The 15,818-nt window shown below is 37.9% G+C and overlaps 3 protein-coding genes across 3 annotated transcripts; 2 read left to right on the plus strand and 1 right to left on the minus strand.

Annotated features, from left to right (window-relative positions):
* Positions 1-2,454: 2,454 nt before the first annotated feature.
* On the plus strand, positions 2,455-3,260 carry LOC128861460 (larval/pupal cuticle protein H1C-like). Its single transcript, XM_054099601.1, has 2 exons — positions 2,455-2,557; positions 2,655-3,260. The coding sequence occupies exons 1-2, from the start codon at positions 2,546-2,548 to the stop codon at positions 3,060-3,062; spliced, it is 420 nt and encodes a 139-aa protein (XP_053955576.1). The 5' UTR covers positions 2,455-2,545; the 3' UTR covers positions 3,063-3,260.
* A 2,817-nt stretch (positions 3,261-6,077) lies between these two features.
* Positions 6,078-6,914, minus strand: LOC128861459 (retinin-like). Its single transcript, XM_054099600.1, has 2 exons — positions 6,797-6,914; positions 6,078-6,666 (listed from the first exon to the last, which is right to left on the minus strand). The coding sequence occupies exons 1-2, from the start codon at positions 6,806-6,808 to the stop codon at positions 6,214-6,216; spliced, it is 465 nt and encodes a 154-aa protein (XP_053955575.1). The 5' UTR covers positions 6,809-6,914; the 3' UTR covers positions 6,078-6,213.
* A 7,814-nt stretch (positions 6,915-14,728) lies between these two features.
* LOC128861279 (cuticle protein LPCP-23-like) lies at positions 14,729-15,444 on the plus strand. The gene is made up of 2 exons (XM_054099294.1): positions 14,729-14,784; positions 14,852-15,444. The coding sequence occupies exons 1-2, from the start codon at positions 14,773-14,775 to the stop codon at positions 15,164-15,166; spliced, it is 327 nt and encodes a 108-aa protein (XP_053955269.1). The 5' UTR covers positions 14,729-14,772; the 3' UTR covers positions 15,167-15,444.
* Positions 15,445-15,818: the final 374 nt, after the last annotated feature.

Genomic DNA, 15,818 nt, shown 5'->3' on the forward strand with positions numbered 1-15,818 from the left:
AAACCCAAACGAAACGGGAAATAACAAAGGCTGCCACACTCTCCGTTCACTTATACGGAGATGAACTGTGCGCAAATGCGCTAAAGGTAAAAAGCATCGATGCAAGCTCTTAGCATCGGTACAACAAACGGCAGCCCTAATAGTTATGTCCGCCTACCGCACAGTATCAGGCCAGCAGTTCAATACCGATAGACTTACTAGCTTTTGAAAGGAAAAAGTTATGGGCATTAAAGTAAGAGGCGCGAAATAAAAGATGAAACGCTAAGGATATGGCAAGACCGCTGAATTAACGAAACACGTAGCAGATGAACGGCTAGGCTTATAAAAGACGTTCCCACATGGAACAGCAGGGACTTCGGTGAATTCAGTTTTTATACAACTCAAATGCTTTTGGAGCACAGGTATTTCCAGAAATACTTGCTCAAAATAGGGAAATGCGAGCACCTCACATGCATATGTTGGGATGCCACTGAAGATGACGCTGAACATACTTTCTTCCAATGCATGCCCTGGGAACAAGAACGTCGAACGCTGGTGAATGCAGTTGGTCACATAACCGCTGAAAATTTAATCGACAAGATGTTAAGGAGCAAAGAAACGTGGGAGATAATCAGTGGTTTCGCGGAAAGAATTCTCCGTATAAAGGCACATAGGCATAGATCTTTGTAATGAGGAAGATGGAACACCACTCTGAAGAAATGCGAAAGCGGCTCCAGGGTGGGCGACGGTTTCAAAAGAGGGGAAGTTTTTTAGTCCCCGGACATACCATTGCTTTGAGGTGCATTATGTATTTTAAACCCTCTCACCCGCAAAAAAAAACCAAGAAAAAACCCTGTGATTCTGAATAAAAGGTAGTACAAAACAGCGTCTAGATGTTGTTTCAAATAAAACATGTAAAAATTTTGATTATTTCAAATTTCACTATTTTTATTTCAAATACGTCACTTAACAATTATATATGAAAATTCACATCATTTGCCCACGATGAGCCCGTCTACAGGTAAAATCCGCCAAACAGTCGATTCATGAATGCCTCATTGTTGAGATCGTCGAGATCGAGATATCGATGTTGAAGTTTGTGCAGCAACACTTTGCGCTACAGCAGCAAAATTTTTGGTCTACCAGTCTTTTTTCTAATATAGAATTGACGGAACCAGTTTCTTAACATTTTTTCACCACCCTTTAAATTGTCGACTCATCCGAACGATTATTTCCACCAAAAAAAATTACATATTTAAAAATTTGATTTATTTACAATAGATCTTTCATTATTAGAAATATTTGTAATTAAAAAAAGATTTATTGAAATGATAAATGAAAAACTTTAATTAAACCTATTATTCATTCTAATAAGTATATTTTCTGAAATTTCTCAAAAAACTCGTAATTATGTGGAGCTGTTTAGCATTTTTTCCTAGCCTTCTTTATCACGTAAATAGTTTTATATTTAGTTCGGCGCTTCTTTTATATTTTACATGAAAAGTTTAAAACATCGTTACTTTAACACTGTAACGACCTTGGGACGCCAATTGGCGTCATATATGAAATAATCATATTGCGATATGTAATCGTGTAAAGCACCTAAACTAGCTAAAAACTTCAAATACGATGTCTAAGTAAGCGTTGTATTTACGAAAATGGCTTTGATAATAATTTTTCTACAAGGCGTCGTCCGCGTATTCTACGTGTAGTTTATAGCGATTCTGAAGAGGAACACGATGTCCATTTGAAGGTAACCCAGGACTACCATTGAATCTAGATAAAAAGTCCTTTTTATTTCAGCATCTAAATTACTTCAAAATACAAGAATTTGAAGAACAGATCAATGTTTTTTCACCATTTTATAAAAATGCGCCCGGTAACAGGTCACAGGTTCATAGCAAAAATCCCCGGTCGATAAAGTGTTAATGTAGATTCCAATACATATATGTATTAGTATTGATGCTCATAATCATATATGTATGTATGTATTTGGTACCTTTTTTATATCGCAATATCGCTACCGAGGAGTCGTTATTGGAGTCGTAGAACTTACAATAATCCTAATAAATAGAAAAAATTAGCATTTAATAAAGTACCACTTAAAACACCCATTACATATGTACGTAATATTCTTAAATGCCGCTTGTAATGGGCATCGATATAAAAATATGTAAACAATTACCTCTAACTCAATTTTTTCCATGGCAGTATCGAAAATACGAGTAACTCATTAACGCCACCCAAACAGGTTCACGAGACGGCTCTAATTACTATAACGATCAACACATGGTAAGCAAAACAATGGCCAGAAAATACATGCAAGCACACGAGTAATTGCAGGCACGCACATTCCGGAGCTCATTGAAAGCTGTGCACAAGGCCACCACCATCAGCAATAACAGCCGCATTCAACGCAGCGTTTGTTGGCGTTGCGTGCGTTTCATCACACTTGCGTTTCGTGGGAGTTTGTCACTATAAATACCATGTCGAACACTAAGAATGGTATCAGTTCTTTAACGCACTCAGTCAATACAGACCTTCAAACAAAAAACAAAATTTAAAAATGTTCAAGTTGGTAAGTTGACTTAGATACAACACAAAAAACAAATCAACTGCAAATTTAAAATACCCAAACTTTGTTAACGATTTTATTTCATTTATTTACATCACAGGTGGTATTGTCTGCTCTCCTGGCCGTAGCTGCTGCTCGTCCCAGTCTCATCGAATCTCATCCAGTAGTGTACTCGGCGCCCGCCGTTGCCGTGCACGAACCCGTTCTGACTAAAGTGGGTTCAGTGGTGAAGAGCATCCCTACTGCTGTCTCCCATCAAAGCCAATCGATTGTGCACAGCTCAGCTCATGTCGTTGAGGATGTTTTGGCACCCGTTGTGAAGACCAGCTATGTGGCAGCTCCAGTGGTAAAGACTGTTGCTGCTGCTCCTGTACTGCACTCTGCTGCAGTCCACCACGTTGCTGCTGCTCCACTTCTGCACCATGCTCCTGTTGCCCATTACGCTGCTCCTCTTACACATTTGCATGCTGCATCTCCACTCACCTACACCGCCACTGGTTTATGGTAAAAGATCTGAGACATGAACGAATTTAGTTGGACTGCCTGTTTTTGGTATTTTTTTTTTTGTTTTTAATTTTTTGTTTTATATACATACATACATACATATTTTTTAAATTTCATTTAAATCATTTATTTATTTAAAAACTGATGGAATTATGACAAAATTGAAAATATATGCATGCATTTGTATCTGAAAAGAAATGTTTTTACGAGTACTTTAGGGCGATACCACAGACCAAACCATCCATTCTATTTTTATATGTGGAATATCAAGCACGCGTATAAAACTCCTTCCGGCATAAAGCTATACAATGAAGTATAAAAAAGGGGAACCAACAATGAACATAATGACATTCTCAAATCAACCAAAATCTACACCGAATTCCTTCTGCTAAGCTAATCAATCCATATGGATTATTATGTGCGCCTGCTGAAGCGTATCAGGGGGAAAGTTCATCGCAAAAAGCTCGCATTCTGTGCCAACCATGTGATAAAAACCAAAGCTAAAATAATTATTTGATCCCGTTTAGCTTTATTCCATTCTCACGGCTCAAGGTACCATTTCACGGAAGGCGCTTTGAGACTGTGAAGGTGATATAAGAAGTCGCAGAAGTAGCGGAATAAGGAAAATATTTATAAGTAGAACCTTGTCGTAAATGAGCAGAGCAAAGTATTCGTGAAGTTGACTTTGAAGGTACCAATTTTTCGCAATTCATTTCCATAGACCAGTGATTAAGGTTTCTCTAAAAGGCGTAAACTGGCGGCTGTCGTATCCAAATTGGAAGGTACGAGGCTAACATTCGGTAGTCTAAGGGTTCGAAATGAAACACCAAATGATTGAAGCAGTTTTTTCTATGTTAATAGAGGACGCCCGGGTGTATTTCTGCGTCCGAGTGTATTCCTGTCATGAAAAGGCGTCTCACAAAAAAACTATCTGCCGTTCGGAGGCGCCGTAAAACTGTAGATCTCTGCATTTGTGGAAAACATTTATGGTATATGCACACCACAAGTAAGAGGAAGAGCTCGGCCAAGCACCAAAGGGGTGTAAGCGCCAACTATGTATGTATATTGTGTATTAAAGACCTAAACTGGCTGATGTGGATCCAACGACGATCCTCCGCGCCTGTTGAGTCCATACAAAAAAGAAACAAAAAAATTCTGAGTGCTGGACTTTCGGCTGACGTTCCGAATAGAAAAAATATACATACAGCTATGGACAGATAAATAGCACAAATGTGTGTTAAGTTAAGTTTTTAGTACGAACTCTGCTTTGATCAAATAAATTTGTTTGTTTACGTTTATTACAGTTATTAAGCATACTATACATTTATGCGAGGAATTTACCGTTTTTTTCGATGGAATTTTTTGCGTTCTATTTTATTTATGCTTATAGCTGTTTTGAAGTGGACACAAAAATAGCACATTTTAACTTGTGCAGTGGAGAGTAAAACTTGAATTTTGTTTCAGCGATTTTAAGTATGATTTTTTCTTCCTTAAATAAAATTTTAAAGTAATTACTAAAAATGGGACGTGGAAAACATTGCGCGCCGCTGCATAGAGCTTTTATATAACGTATGAGTCAAAACGGAAAAAACTATGCAGAAATAGCTATAATGATGATGTGCTCTCAGAAAATGGTTTATAAAGCTCTTAATTTAGTTAAGAAAGATTCATCCTATCTAAGCAAAAAACGGAAAGAAAACCAAGCCGCGAAAAACTGATGTTCAAATAAACCAAGAATCTGGTATACAGGTGTCCATGAAGCTTGTAGAAAGGCGACTTAACGAAGCCCAGCGTTTGGCCGCATAAGCAGAAAAAAACCACTCCTCTCAAAAAGACATATAACACCGGCCTGCCTTTGCAAAAGCCCACAAAGACAAATCTATTCAGTTTTGGAAAAACGTTCTTCGGACCGACGAAACGAAAATAAATAGGATGGGATCAGATGGGAAAATTATTGTACTTCGTCAAAAAAAAATCAAGCGCTAAGTCCTAGGTTCACAAAAAAGACGATTAAACACGGCGGCGGAAGCATCATGGCTTAGTGAGCTTTTTCCTTGCATGGTGTTGGGCCGATTGTTCGCGTGGTTGGTAAAATGGATAGATTTCAGAATCTGGATATACTTCAGAATAAAATGGAGCCATGCGTGTTAGAGTTTATGCCATTAAATTGGACATTTATGCAGGACAATGATCCAAATCATACTGCAAAAGCAGTGAAGCAATGGCTCAGAAGAAGAAAAATTTATGTACTGTATTGGCCGGCGCAGAGCCCTGATCTCAATCCAATAGAAAATTTGTGGAATGACGTTAAGGTCAAAAACGCTAACAAAAGTTTTAAAAATTTTTATGATTTGTGGGCCGCAGTTGAGAAGGCTTGGTACTCGATTCCAAAGGAAAGATGCCACCAGTTTGTAGAAAGCCTGGTGCGACGGCTTGAAGAAGCACGAAATACTAATCCGGTAAAACAATATTATTACTTAACTAGCTGATTTGTTTACTATTTTGGCTTTTATTTGGAATTGTTTGAAGGTTTCGTGAGTTATCAACGCTTTCGTAAATTAAATCACAACTGAAATTCTTTTTGACCATTTTTTTGTTTTAAAGTGGAAGTAAATAAGTTTTTTTATTTTTTATGTTGCTTTTTTTCAAATAAAAAAAAAGCATTTTAAAACATATTTAAAAACATGTTCAACCATTTGCTTTCAAAGTCTAAATGTGTTATTTATATGACCATGACTGTACATATGTAAGTAATGTACCATTTTTATTGTCAATTGAATGTTGGTGTAAAACAGGACACAGTCCTAAATGAAGAGCAAGGAGAAGAAGAGATAGAATTCAGATACGTGTTTAACGGCGTGGGTAGCCAAATATTCCATTTATAAAAATGTACCCGATCAGCAATAAGAATGCAGATACAAAATAAAAGTTGTATACTTCTAAAAGTAGTTTGATTCACTGCTCGAGTCGTATTCAGAAAGATGTTGTTTAATATTAATTTGAAATATTTTTTGCTCAATAAATAACAAAGATTTCCAATTTGCAAAATTTTATTTACAATCTAAATAATCACAAAATTTTCAATTAAACCGTCCAACTGTAGTCCATCAGTTAATCCATTATTAAATACTCCGGCCGTCTTTTCTTCGTTTCGTTTACCACAAACCGTGAGCGGTGTAGGTGAGTGGAGAAGCAGCAGAAACCACAGCAGCACCATAGGTGGTGTGTAACAAAGGAGCAGCGTGAACAACTGGAGCGGAGTGAACAACTGGAGCAGCGTGCACAACTGGAGCAGATGCGGCATAGGTGGTCTGTACGACAGGGGCAGCAGCGACAGTCTTCACTACTGGAGCAGCAGCAACAACGGGCGCCGAGTAGGTGGTTTTCACGGCAGGAGCAACGACATCCTCAACAGAGACAGCAGAGCTGTGCACAACAGTGGAGCTCTGGTGTGAGACAGCGGTGGGTATACTTTTCACCACTGAACCCACTTTGGCAAGAACGGGCTCTTGAACGGCAACAGCGGCTGCGAGCGCGGAGTAGACTAAAGGTGTTTCGACGACATGAGGAGCAGCAGCAGCTACGGCGAGGAGAGCAGACAATACCACCTGGTAGAAGGAGATAAACGCAACGTTTATTTCAATTTTCAAAGATCAGAAATTTACACATATTTTGAATTGATTGTATAAACTAAGAATTTTTTGTAAATATAAGAATTCTTTAACGATTCCAACTTACCAACTTGAACATTTTGATTTGTGGGTTTTGTTTTCGGTAGGTCTGTATTGACTGCGAGAAAGTTGTTGCGAGAACTGTTGCTCGAAATGTCAACGCGATGTCTTTTTATACAAAACAGCGTTGTTAGAAAGGTATTTACATATGTACATATGCATACACATTTCTAAATATTTTGTATACATGTGCAAAAATAATTTAAAAAAGTAAAGAAATTCATCAACTTGTAAAAAATCGCTTAAGAACTAATTGTGCTCGCATAACTTGCCCGCGTCCTTCAAATCAGATTAAACTCGAATCAATTCACTGCGTTTGTCAACTTAAAGTATTTCGGGCAATTACTTATCGATCGCTATGCTGTGATATGTTGTGCTTTGTCCGTACCGGTTTATTAATATCTTTTTTTTTCTTGTGGGCGTTGTCGAACTTCTTTTCAATTGTTTAGGCAATTAGAAATCCAGATTCTGTGTGTGTGACAAAGCATACACAAGCACTTCTTATACTTCACTTTGAATTTGGACAATACTTCTACTTGAACGCACATATATATTTATACTTAATACAGGGTCGCTGATGAGTTTTGCTGCATTGAAAGCTCGAATAACTTTTTGAATTCTAGTGATTATGATTTAAGTTTTTTTTACTGGTTTTCAAAGGATAGGATATAAAATACCCCTACGTTAAGTGGCGCATCTTATCACAAAATTGTTCATCACTGCCTGCTAAAGGAATGATTTTCAAAAATCACATTTGATAGCTTTTTTATGTAAATTTCCAGTTTGCAGTAATTCCAGAGGAAAAAATCAGGTACAATCAAGTGTGGTTAAGGAGAGTGATTGGAGTCTCTGGAAATAATTTTACAGTAGAAAATTGTTATGAATCCTATAAAATAATGTTTCGTAGTAGCCGGAAAAATACAATCGCCTTCTTCAAAAGATAATGGCTTCACAATTCAACTTGACGAAACTGAACGTCCCACTCTGACTCGAGTTAAGTCGAATTCCGTCAAATCAAATATTTGGAGTTTAAAGTCCCTCAATATTCGATTGCTTATTAAGTCCAAAGTTCCCTCAATTTACGGAAAAAATATCAAGTCGCATACCACAAATAGCAGGAGGAGCTCGGCCAAACACCCAATTAAGGGTGTAAGCGCCAACTATATGTACATTCTGTCAAAAAAAGAACCGGGAACTGTTCAATAAAGCACAAAATAATTGTTTAATCATCAAATTTAATTTTGTCGCCTTCAAAATAGGCACCATACGAAGCAATACAGATTTGCGACGAAGCACTACAGATTTGCCAACGATTAGTCCACTCATCAAAGCACCTAATGCTTTTGAAGAGATCTTCTTCAGCTCCTTCAGCGAATTCTCCTGAATGGACTCTATCGAATCAAAGCGGCATCCGCGGAGTGGCAATTTAAGTTTTGGGAAAAGGTAAAGTCACAGGTGGCTAAACCCGGTGATTACGGTGGTTTTTTGATGATATTTGTCGAATTTTCGGTAAAAAAGTGTTCACAATATGAGCTATGTAAGACGGTGCGTTATCATGGTGCAAGATCTATGAGTTTTCTTTTCACAAATTGGGCCGTTTTCTACACTCATTCTTTCTCAAACGTCGCATCTTTTCATCTGCCATCATGTACATAGCACAAAAATTCAGTTACAGATGCAACTATGCAACATTTTTCTTTTGTTTTTTTATCTTTGTTTTTGTTTCTCTAACTCGAAAATCATGTGGGCATCCCTTTTAACGAACTTTGCTGCTATTACTGCTATGAACAACCATCAATCATTATCACAGAATCACAGTTGCAGCCGATATAAGTTCTGCGCCCTTACAGCCTTTGCGCGCCTACACAGCTACCTTGAACTCGACAGCGCGCCCAGCCTTTCAATTTAATTGGATGATGCAGTGAAATGTGCATTTTCAATAGCGAATGCATGACCTAAAAATTATTTTTTGAAAAAGAAAAAAACACAAAAAATTGATCTAACAAGTTTATACATTACCTATTCATATAAGTGTGTAGGTATGTATACTAAACCAAGTCGGTCGCCATACAAAAAAAAAGTTGAAAAAGGTCAACCCTTTATTTAATGCTTATATTGAGAGAATTTCGGCGCTATAAAAAAAATTTGTAAAATCCGCCGGAATGTGGTTTTTATTATAACTTCGTTATTTGTTACTTGATTTTAAAAAGCAATAGGCCAGTATTCTAGTCTTGAGGAGGGATTCCTCCCATGTGCTATAACCTTTTGTTTCTAAATTTAGAAAAACTTAAACAGTTTAAAAGCAAACGTTTCATGAAATTTAAAGTACTTAAGATTTATGAAACAAAACGAATATCTTAGGGGGTACAACTTTGCGTAACCGACCAACGCCTTTGCAGCTCTAAAGGACATAAGAACGAAATATGTAATTCTCAAAGACTAGAATATTGACACATTGCTTTAGAAAATCGGGTAACAAATAACCAATAACCTTCGGCGGCTTTTAGAAGGATCAAAATTTGTTTATGGTGCTGAAATTCCATCTGCATGAGCTTTAAATGAAACTTTTTTCGGCCCACTCAATATATTAAAATTTCTTTTTCGAGGCGGGTTGGTTTTTTAACATACCCTCTGGGTTACAAGCTTCAGTGAAATTATTAGTACATGAACAGCATTTAGTTCTAATATTTTTTTATTAGTTTGGGTAAAAATAAATCAATTTTTTGCATAAAATTGGATTAAAATGGTTTTATGGTCGATCTTTAGCTCCTGAGCGATGCTACGACTACTAGCATGACAGTTAACTTTGATTCTACCGACTTTTTCGACATTATCAACATTTTTTTTACATCAAAAATGCCTGAACGGAATCGATGAAACCAAAACTGCACGCACCTGACTGTTACCGTATCGGAACCATAACCACCATAACCACCATTCACAATTTCAGTGGCCTGGCTTGCATTTTCGCCTTAATCGCAGAAAAACTGTAAAATGTACTGAATTTTCTCTTTGTTGGCTTCCACTATTCACACCCTGTAACTCTCAACTGAATGGAACAAACAAAACACAGCAGATGAATTTTTTTTTGTGAAATGCCACCTTGACAATGAGCATAAACTTTAAATTTTTTTTGATTCACTACATCACTACAGCCTACTGAGATCTACTGAGGAAATAATGGATCCCTTTTTCCACGAAATCTACATGACTTCCAGTGACTATCCTATAGGTTGAGTGATGGAAATCTTTATTTCACCCTTACACGCCCTATTGCTTGCATATATATGCATACTATACAGCTGTCTTGTTCACGAGCGTCAAACATGATTGACTTACGACGCCAATTGCAAAAAATATAGATCTTCCAACAGAGGGAATAATTTTGCGGCACCATGCAATTATAACTATGGCGTGTAGAAGCCAAAGCTCCTTGATCCAAATGCTCTGATGGCTCGATCGTCAATTAATCTAATACAGAAATGGTTAAAGAGGCTAAAATATTATAGAAAAATATAGGAAGTATCCCAATCTATGTAGCCCAAAGCATTTGCCAAAATAAGTTACAAGCAACTCTAGCCATGGTTCAATAATAAAAGGTTGCATAAAGTTTGGCACCTAATTTCGGATGCTACTTAATCCATTGATGCAATTTGGAAGTAAGGAATAGGTATAAGTTTATACCCTCTCAGAAAATATGTTAAAAAATTGAGAGAAGGTCGATGTAAGCCATATAATAATTTTATGGTATGTTATGCTTTTAAAAAGATGGCTATCATGTGTGCAATTAGGTTAAATGATGGTCGCTGGAAAGAAAAAAAGGTGGGGCCATGGCAGTCTATTATGATGACAAACTCAGTACACCTCGGTGAGGACTGATTATATTGTCCAAATGGTGACATTCAATAGCAATTTTGCCACTCTCTTTCCATCTAAGGAGGAATGGAATAAGGAATTCTCACTAAACAACTTCAATACTACAGTTTCCACAGATGGTTGAAGAATGGTGGTGTTAGAGGTGGTATATATTCCGATAGACTTGGAATTGAAAAATCTGTTCGTTATCCCAACACTTGCGGTGTCTTCCAGGCGAAAGTACAGGCAATAGGGGAAGATTGTAGGCTACTGAACGCAGACTTCTCTTTTAGGGGCAGTATCACTATTCTTTCCGATAGCCAAGACGCAGTCCAGTGACTGATATCAGAACGTTGAAGGACACAAAAAACTGGCAAGAGAGAGATCTGCGATAAGTTACATTCTCTCAGAATCGGAATTCACACCACTGGGTCCAATAGAGCATGCAATCTCCTCAAAACACCCAAATCACGGATTGTTGATGGAGAAATCGGACGACATGCTAAGTTATATTAGCAGAACATTTTGATCCATCTACAGCCACAAACAAACATCAACATTCACAAAGGGGTGCCCCAGAACCACGATAGTGATAACTGGTACCAGAAAGGTGAGCAGGTTGCCAAAATGGGTATCCCTTACAAAAATGCTGCCATAGTCGGAATAAGCCAGGGAAAAAGGACACTATCTTCCACTTCCTCGGCGAGTCCCCTCTCCTATAGAAGGCGAACATGTTATCCCTTGGCAAAGCGCTTTTTGAAAACTTGGAAGAGCTGGCTGGTATAGCCATAAACAACCTTATGAAGTTTCTCAACCGCACAGACTGAATATAATAGTGAAGGAATAATCCGTATAACTTGTTGGTGGCGAGGAAGTGACAACAAAATGGTGCGGCAGCGCTTTTTGGATTCTTGGAGAATCACCACTTGAACCATGCCTGTACTTAACTATTGACAAACAATTGAATTAACCAAAATCATACAGAAGTAAAACGGAACTTAACTTAGTATTTTCAGCTTCATTGTTGAATTTTAACAATTTCTACAACTTTCGGTACGATTCCCAAAGGCTTTGACAAATCTGGCAACAAAAAAGATATTTTGCCCATTCCCAGAGGACTTATGTACGACTTTTGAAAATCGCCTGTACCATAACGTCCTAAGCTCAATGAATTATTTTGGTTGGGTCTTTCAACTTTTTAGTCTGCCTTTCCAAAAATATTTCACTGGCGTTAAATTTGAATCTATCCAGTTACTTAAAATGTGCCAATTCTTTTTCCAAGTAAAACACACGACAATCAATCGAAATTCGTTTAAATCAAATTACACTTAAATAAAAAAGGTGTTGCTTTGTTTCCGTAAAAGCGTTAACCACGGGATGGGCCATCTCGAACTCATTCCAGCAATGCAAAATTTCAATAGGCATCGGAAGAGCACCACTAGACAACTTCGCCCTCTTCTAATCTGTCCCAGTCTCGCAATCCGTTACCGAAAATTAATATATGTAAACTTTTCCGCCTTTTGGGACATGAACAAACTTAGCGGCCTACGTTTCCCATGTACCGTTGGACAATAAAAACAGGATTGCCTGCTTACTTTTTTAGCAAAAGTTTGCATTTCAATGCTTTCGAGAATTATTTCTTTAGAATTTGTTGTGAAATAAAAAGTAGCTTTTCCAGGAGGAAATCACGGGCTTATTAAATAGCACAAAATGGCCGACGGAGAGTTAAAATTACTGTAGACATCTTCATCATCACCTTTAATTACTACTTCATGCCCTCTTTTGCTTACAAAGCAATTTCATAGGAAAATATTTTCTAATTTGAATGCCATATCACTTTTCATATCACTTCAGTCAATGGTTAAAGTTTTTTAGTATTACTCAGCAATTGAGCCACAGACTGTGGTTTAAGTGTAAACCCGAGCAAAACTGTACTGATGCTATTCACTAAGAAAACCAAGACATCAAACTTTAATCCCCTCAGCTGGAAGTCCAAAATAGAGTACAGGGTAAAGAAAGCGAATATGGCTATTTACACGTGTAAGAGAATGTTGGGTAAAAATTGGGGTCTCCATCCAAATATATGCAATTGGTCCTACACAGCCATTGCAAGGCCAATACTAACATATGTGGTGCTAGTCTAGTGGTCTGCAATCCCACATATAAAAACAATCGCTACTTGCAGCGCGGTGAGACTCAGAGACATAGGAAGCTAGACAACAAGGTCGTACGGGCACAGCAAAATCCTCCTACAGGGACCGTCGCTGCTCAAAAACAGATCAGACTACACAGACTACACATTAACTTAAAAAAAAAGACTTTACGGTACGTTTTCCACCGAGAGCCGAATGGAACAAAGGGAAGGTGATTGGAAGATACGATATTGAAATATACACTGACGGTTCTAAGATGAACTGTGGTGTGGAAGCTGGCTTCCATTCGGATCTACTCAACCTATCTCAGTCAATTAGACTTCCTGAATATGCCAGCGTGTTCCAGACAGAACTTTTAGCGATCAGCAAAGCATGCAAATCACTATAACTCTACAAGGAAGTTGGTGCAGGAGTAGCTATCTTTTCAAACAGTCAAGCAGCTATAAAGACCTTAGACTCCAACTCCATTTCATCCAAACTAGTCTTGCAGTGTGGAGAGGAACTAGAATTATTTAGTCATTGGCTTGAAATTACTCTGATATGGGTTCCCGGTCATAGGAACATGCGGGGTAATGAGCTAGCGGATGAGCTAGCAAGAAAAGGTTCGACACTAGACAAAGCAGAGGCGGTGGCAGTTTCCACCCCATTCAACACAATAAAAGCATCCATTGCTTCACACTATCATGCTTTAGCCGAAAGAAGATGGAAGCAACTAACTACATGTACTACAACAAAAACCACATGGCCGTTGTACAAAATCCAAAGGACGAATCACCTGTTAGGGTGTTCTCGACCATACAATTCACGCATCACTGCAACCCCTCCAGGTCGTGGGTAAGTAGGCGATCATGCAGGTAGACTCAGCTTCCCCTTCAATCTCAGCCTCCCATCTGCAGAAGCTGTCAAGCGGAAGGTGCGAAGGAAAGTCTTTTCCACTACTTATGAATGTCCAGGGCTAGCTAGGCACGACTTCGCTCCTTCGGTAAGCCTTTCTTACAGCAAATTAATGGGATCTCAAACATCGAGATAAAGAATTTGCTGCTATACTTGGATCTCACTAAATGGATCTGACTTAGGAGCAAAAACAAAAAAAAAAAAAAACAAAGACATCATTACACGAGGACAGTGGTAGTAAAACGGTGCTGGTCACTAATTGGGAATATTTCGGTGGAAATACTCAACCACTTCAACAACAACAGTCAAGTTTTCGAAACACCCTCATATTTTTTAAATTTAAAAATTTACAAAACTTTTACATTCTCAAGGCTTGAGTACCGTCATCACTCTTTATTCATCCAAAAAAGGTAATACAATATAATTGAAATTTTCAAAAGTTCAAAATTTTTAATTTTCTTCGTAATTCGTTTTTATTGGTTTAATAGCAGCCTCGCTAGTTGGCCGTGTTTACATGGTTTTTATTGCATTATTTCTCTTTTGAAAGATTTTATCACTACATTCAGCCCAAAATAAGTACTTTAACTACTGCATTACTTGCAGTTTGTATGCGTGTTGGAGGTCAACATAAAATTGTAAACAAAATCCGTGGCAGATAAAAGAAGAAAAATACGTCAAAACAAAACGCGAAAACTAATTGAAATATTCCTTTATGACAAGACGTCTGTTTGCTTCATTAACGTTGCTGCTACTGTTTGAGTAGAGCTTTGGCCTTTCTGAGGCTCTTTTATTATTATTTGCTACTGCCTGGTAACTACACGGTAAATATACGCATTTTTCTATATCGTGGAAGTGAATCAATAAACTACACTTTCAATTCAAAATATAACAAGCCAAGCGGTCTAGTTAAATTGAATAATAAAACCACAAAAACACCAAAAACCAAAAACAAAAATTCAGTATCTTTGACGCTTCACACATTTTAGGTATATAAAAGCTGAAGTGCATTCTTAAAAGTTATCAGTTGAATTTGTGAACTCACATAGCACAACACAGACCTTCTAAAAAACTTATTATCAAAATGTTCAAGTTGGTAAGTTGGCATACGAAAGTGATTATTAGCGCTTCCAAACTAAATAGCTGCATCCTTCCGTTTTCAGGTGGTGTTGTCTGCTCTCCTTGCCGTAGCTGCTTCTGCTCCAGGTTTCATCGAATCTCATCCAGTAGTGTACTCGGCGCCCGCCATTGCCGTACACGAACCCGTTCTGACCAAAGTGGGTGCTGTGGTGAAAAGCATTCCCACCTCCATCTCCCACCAAAGCCAATCGGTTGTGCACAGCTCGGCGCACTACGTTGAACCAATTGTTGCACCAGTTATCAAGACCAGCTATGTAGCTGCTGCTCCAGTTGTGCATACCTACACTGCACCCATTGTGAAGACCATCGCTGCACCAATGGTTCTGAAGGCGTGGTAAATTTCCACTATACGAGTATTACAGTGTAGACGAGTATTGAATGAAATCTTGGATATGTTGCTGGATGTGAAATGTTTTTTTTTTTTGTTTTGCCTTGAAAATATCAAAAATGTACCTCATTTCTTAAGACTATAAAATAGAAAATTAAATTAATAGTTAAAAAACATTAAAAAAGGAATTAAAATAATATTCTTAGCAATGTTTACAAAATACAAATTAAGGAATTGGTACCATTAAATCCTCGGCTCTCTAAGGCAAAAATATAAGGATCCCAGTGGTATCTAAAAACCAGTATCAATCGCTCTACTTGAATCAAATAAATCACCTTTAATATATCAATGTTTGTGACCAGTAGTGAGTCAGTCTCTAAATTAATCCTTTCTTCCTTTTGCAATGCTCGTATGTGAGAAAGTACACCCGATCTTTCCACGCATCGCCTTATATATACATATATATAATTGGGTATTTGGCCGAGCTCCTCCTCCTATTTGTGGTGTGCGTCTTGATGTTGTTCCACAATTGGTTGACCTACAGTTTTACCGACTCCGAACGGCAGACATTTTTTGTGAGGAGCTTTTTCATGGCAGAAATACACTCGGAGGTTTGCCATTGCCTGCCGAGGGGCGACCGCTATTAGAAAAATGTCTGCATT

Source organism: Anastrepha ludens, chromosome 4, assembly GCF_028408465.1.
Source record: "Anastrepha ludens isolate Willacy chromosome 4, idAnaLude1.1, whole genome shotgun sequence".
Taxonomy (NCBI): Eukaryota; Metazoa; Arthropoda; class Insecta; order Diptera; family Tephritidae; genus Anastrepha; species Anastrepha ludens.